The sequence below is a fragment of the Watersipora subatra genome, chromosome 1, assembly GCF_963576615.1.
Source record: "Watersipora subatra chromosome 1, tzWatSuba1.1, whole genome shotgun sequence".
In the NCBI taxonomy this organism is placed as follows: Eukaryota; Metazoa; Bryozoa; class Gymnolaemata; order Cheilostomatida; family Watersiporidae; genus Watersipora; species Watersipora subatra.
The window spans coordinates 8,670,978-8,676,179 of record NC_088708.1 but is presented as its reverse complement, the minus strand read 5'-3'; the positions used below and the strand labels follow the sequence as shown (position 1 = coordinate 8,676,179).

Genomic DNA, 5,202 nt, shown 5'->3' with positions numbered 1-5,202 from the left:
CTAAACATTGTGAACAATATACTATAGAATCTATACAAACATAATACATTGTAATGATGATTATGGAATCAGAAAGTCAAAATACGATTTTAGTACGGAAAAATACTATCTTTCTTCAATATTCACTTTATCAGTAGCTTATAAGATGATCAATACTTTGTCTGATATTATGTTCATGAAGAATATTTCCATGTATGTAACATATAGGATGGCTACAGTACATAGCAGCCCTTAGCTAATATGAAGTTGTATTAATAATCCTTTTTGTATTTAATGTAGATTTTTACAGTTACATAGTATAAAAAGTCTGAGTAAATTGTAAGCAAATTACAAGGTATGCTAAAACCAAAAAGATAATTATGTGTTTATAAACAGAACACATTTGGATACATCCGGGCAGTGTAAGCAATTGTAACATTACCAAAAACAACATAACTGGACAAGGCAGTTAACTATTCGTGGATCAGAACAACTAAAATCTACATGTCTCCATGGTTACTGCAGCAGACAGTAAGGTGACGTAGCAGTGGCCCACCGATGATGACCTTGACTCGTAGATTCACCGCAAACTTGCTGACTTTCCCAACTAATACTTTACATCAGCCACATGAGAATGTTTACCATTAAGTTCTATGAGTTTTACTTCAACTGCAGGAAATGATGTTTGAATATTTAGTAACAGAAATGTGCGTAGTTCTCTGATTGCTGTTTTAAATTCAGCATACATCTCTGTACATACTACGGTGTCAAGACAGAAATGCACTTTTGCAGTCGTATTTGTATAAAATATGATCATATGTGATGCCAAATTATTAAATACGTTACTCAACCATGAACCTGCTGTAAATGCTAACAAACCGTTACTTCGTTCGCATGAATAAAATGGTTAGATAGATATGGTATCAGGATTACTGAGTAAAGCGTCTCTTATCTACGGGATTAGCTTCTGAAGGAGCCAGGATCCTAAAACAAATAAGAGACATTTTGTGAAAAGCTGGTATAACCGGTAATATCAAACTGTAGGTCTTCTGACGGGGTCAAGGAAGGTGAGTGTCTAATCACTAATAATAAATAGTCAATTGTTTAAGTTTGCGAAATATTAAAAAAATAATTTTTAAATGTTTTGAGTGGTTCAGTGAAGTGCAGCATTTGAAGCCAACAAATGAAGTTGCGAAGATTACGATGTCATTCTTTTAAAATCAACTTGAGTTTGTTTCAAGAATATTTATAAGAAAGAAAACGTAAACCAAGAATTTATATAGAATTTTTTGCAAGTGTTTTTGTTATGGGAGTAATTATTAAACAAAAGATTAATTTCTGATGAAGGAAGATGTGAAGAAAGTTTAAAACAAACGAAAATCAATTTAACATTTGCTTGAAGCAGCCATTCAGATAGTGCTGAGGATAGTGCTGAGGATAGTGCTGAGGATAGTGCTGAGGATAGTGCTGAGGATAGTGCTGAGGATAGTGCTGAGGATAGTGCTGAGGATAGTGCTGAGGATAGTGCTGAGGATAGTGCTGAGGATAGTGCTGAGGATAGTGCTGAGGATAGTGCTGAGGATAGTGCTGAGGATAGTGCTGAGGATAGTGCTGAGGATAGTGCTGAGGATAGTGCTGAGGATAGTGCTGAGGATAGTGCTGAGGATAGTGCTGAGGATAGTGCTGAGGATAGTGCTGAGGATAGTGCTGAGGATAGTGCTGAGGATAGTGCTGAGGATAGTGCTGAGGATAGTGCTGAGGATAGTGCTGAGGATAGTGCTGAGGATAGTGCTGAGGATAGTGCTGAGGATAGTGCTGAGGATAGTGCTGAGGATAGTGCTGAGGATAGTGCTGAGGATAGTGCTGAGGATAGTGCTGAGGATAGTGCTGAGGATAGTGCTGAGGATAGTGCTGAGGATAGTGCTGAGGATAGTGCTGAGGATAGTGCTGAGGATAGTGCTGAGGATAGTGCTGAGGATAGTGCTGAGGATAGTGCTGAGGATAGTGCTGAGGAGTTGGTCAACTAGAGAATAAATTGTTTTTATGTTAGTTTATGAATGCCTGATGTAATTCAAGAAGCAATAGCTTTTATAACGCTTGTACAAACAGAAAGTGCAGTATTACGAAACCTACATTCTAAACATATGCGTATATAGCGTGTTGCCAGGGTGAAGGCAAAACAATAATTCTGTGCTTTAGGCTTTTGGCTCACATTGTTAATTTCTGTAACTGGTTTAGCAGAGAAGAAATAATATACACAAACACTTTTGTTATTTCCCTCTTATATCTCAAATACAAGCAATAACAATAAGAATAACAATAATAATAATAACAATAGTAATAATAACAATAATACTGTAGATCATATCACCAAAAACTATTTTGACAGAAATTACGAGCTTATAATCACACATTGAATAGATTGCTTAATCAATTGTTATTAATTCTGAACAGTTCATCAGAAGCAGCGTAACTGAAGACAAGATGAAAAGGTCAGCTTGTGGAGTTTTAGCAGCCCTGCTTTTCATTATTATCAAGGAAGTGCATTCCCAGGGAATTATACCAAAACAGGCGTAAGTAATGTCAGCCTATTGCTGCTTGTAAATTGTTTATTGATAGAAAATAATCTTTGGTAAAAGGATGTGACATGGCGATGTCATAGCTAGAAAAGATAACAAGATAATTATGAATATACTAGCAGTAAGTCCATGCCCCAACTTTCTATTATTTCTAGTCAGACAGTCTGCAGGGGGTGGTTAAGAGACTGATTCTCAGGAAACAAACAGAGTTTTGAAACCAAATATTTTCAGTGATCCGGCAGAAGGCACGGAGCATAAAATTTTGTGCATGTTGCAAGATTAAATTTCATGCAATTTGAATGGAATCAACTAAAAAATGTGGAAACGCATAGCATATACACATACACAGACTAACAGACAGACACAAATACAAACACGTACATAGACATCCAATGACAAAGTGAGATTTATTAATATAAATGCGTATAAAGCTTTTTTTCTTATAGTTATAAACAGTGTTTTATATAAAGTTACAAGCGCAGTCATGGAGGATAGCTGAAACAGTGCTATATATTGCTTGTTGAAATATTTAAGTAGATCTTAATAACTTTTATTTGCTTTGACTTCTCAATACTCGCGCAATGACCTTTTGACACAGACAGATGATAGCATTTATGAGTGATTCACACCCTTTGCGTTCAGCTTCAAGGAATGTGGTGAAGCAAGAGAACTGGCATGTCTGTCTTATCTGTGGTAATAAATACTATTGCAAACGGATTATGAGGAAATTGTTTGATTTCTTCTCAGGCTATCTATGCTATTTGAATTGATAAAGATAAACACCTATTTTGTACATTTGCTACCGAAAAGCGTATACATTCTACTGGCTCTTGGCTATTGGTAAAAGAAGCGAGCATCAAAGTAATAAACACTTTTTTCAGTTGCTAAATGAATCATCTTTTGAAACTAGAACTTTCACCTTTTCACCTACATTTATATTATCTACAGTTTATTTTAACTATTTTAAAATGTATGATATCGTGTGTAAATTAATGCTGCAAGTCTATTACTATTGTGAGTATTTACAACATTATGAACTTTAATACTTTTAGCATCATTGTCCAAGCAAACTGGCTGAGTACCATAATTTTAGTTCATCTTACTGAAAATTTCAATTCTATTATACACAATATTTCTTTATCCAAATAATTTAAAACTACTTGTTGACTCGTAAGTAGTGATGACCTCCAACTATTAGTAGTTTGTAAAAAAATAAGATTATCGTTATTATTTCAGCAAAAATATGTAGCTATTAGAGGCGGTTCAATCAATATTTGATTCGCTTATTTGAAGAATCTTTTTTGCATAAAGGTCATAATATAACTTTGCAGGACATACGCAGTAGTGGCGCCAACCAAGATTCGCCCAAACCAGAAACTGACGGTTGCTGCAACTGTCATGAAGTTGGATAAATCTGACTCATTTACCGTCAGAGCTGTAGTGAGATACCTCGTAAGCGAAAAGCTTTCTGAAGAGATCTGCAGCGCTGAGTATGCATTCTCAAGACCCGGCACCCATAATCTCATTCTTGAGGTAGAGTTGACTTCTTGTTGGGTTGATAAGGCCAATAGCCAAACTCTTGATTAAACGAATTAAATAACTGGAATATTAAAAAGATATTGAAACAATGTGTTATAAAATAATACAATATTACTTTAATAATATTGTAATAATTTTTAGCATAACAATTTTGTGCTTCTGCTAGCTTTTTCCAATCGTTGTGGAGTTGCTGCTGCCAGCCGTACTTTGTACTAATACAGGCATGATAGCTAGTTGGGGCATAGGAGTAATTAAGGTTGGCTGCCTTTTCTAACACACCTGCGGTCCTTGTGTGATTCAGGCCATCAGCCTACTGATCATAAATCTGCTCCATTAAGACAGCATAACAAAACCTGTATGTCAAAAATGTTATTAAATTATATGAGTGAAACTAACTTTTTAAATATCTGATAAAAAGGTTAATTTGTATCATCACTGATGTTGCTGTAAAACTGTTTAGCGATCCAAAAGCAAGGTAGAACGTCCTCTCTAGCTCCTCTCTAGTTCAATGCCTCAGAAAGGATAAATGGTCAAAACATCAGCATTTATTTGATAAGAGTCTTCAACTCCACAACATTAATACCGATAACTTGATTTTTAAAATATAAATCCCATGCCATAAACTGTACGAGGTGCATTCAAATCCCATACCATGGGCTGTGCAGAGTGGGCTCAAATCCCATCCATGGGCTGTACAGAGTGGGCTCAAATCCTATATCGTGGGCTGTACAGAGTGGGCTTTAATACCATATCATGGGCTGTACAGATTGAGCTCAAATCTCATATTACGGGCTGTACTGAGTAGGCTCAAATCCCATCCATGGGCTGTACAGAGTGGGCTCAAATCCCATACCATGGGCTGTACAGAGTGAGCTCCAATCCCATATCATGGGCTGCACAGAGTGGGCTCAAATTTTCCACTTTAAAATATTGTCTTGTTTTATCACTGTTAGACTAACTTTCAGTTAGTAAAATTAAATAATCTGCCCTCTTTAACTAAAGAGTTTAACAACATACCAGCTAGAGGGATGATAATTGATATTTGTAAACATGGGGTGTCAATGTGTTATTTAAATTATTCATCTGTTGACAAATAAGGAAAATT

At 35.8% G+C, this 5,202-nt stretch overlaps 1 protein-coding gene across 1 annotated transcript in view; it reads left to right on the top strand.

Moving 5' to 3' along the window:
• Positions 1–831: 831 nt before the first annotated feature.
• The window catches only part of LOC137396174 (CD109 antigen-like), a 41,292-nt gene continuing 36,921 nt past the window's right edge, over positions 832–5,202 (top strand). The window contains exons 1-4 of the mRNA XM_068082365.1: positions 832–842; positions 1,382–1,997; positions 2,434–2,552; positions 3,890–4,091. Coding sequence (XP_067938466.1) covers positions 832–842; positions 1,382–1,997; positions 2,434–2,552; positions 3,890–4,091 — 948 coding nt within the window. The remainder of the gene's footprint in view (positions 843–1,381; positions 1,998–2,433; positions 2,553–3,889; positions 4,092–5,202) is intronic.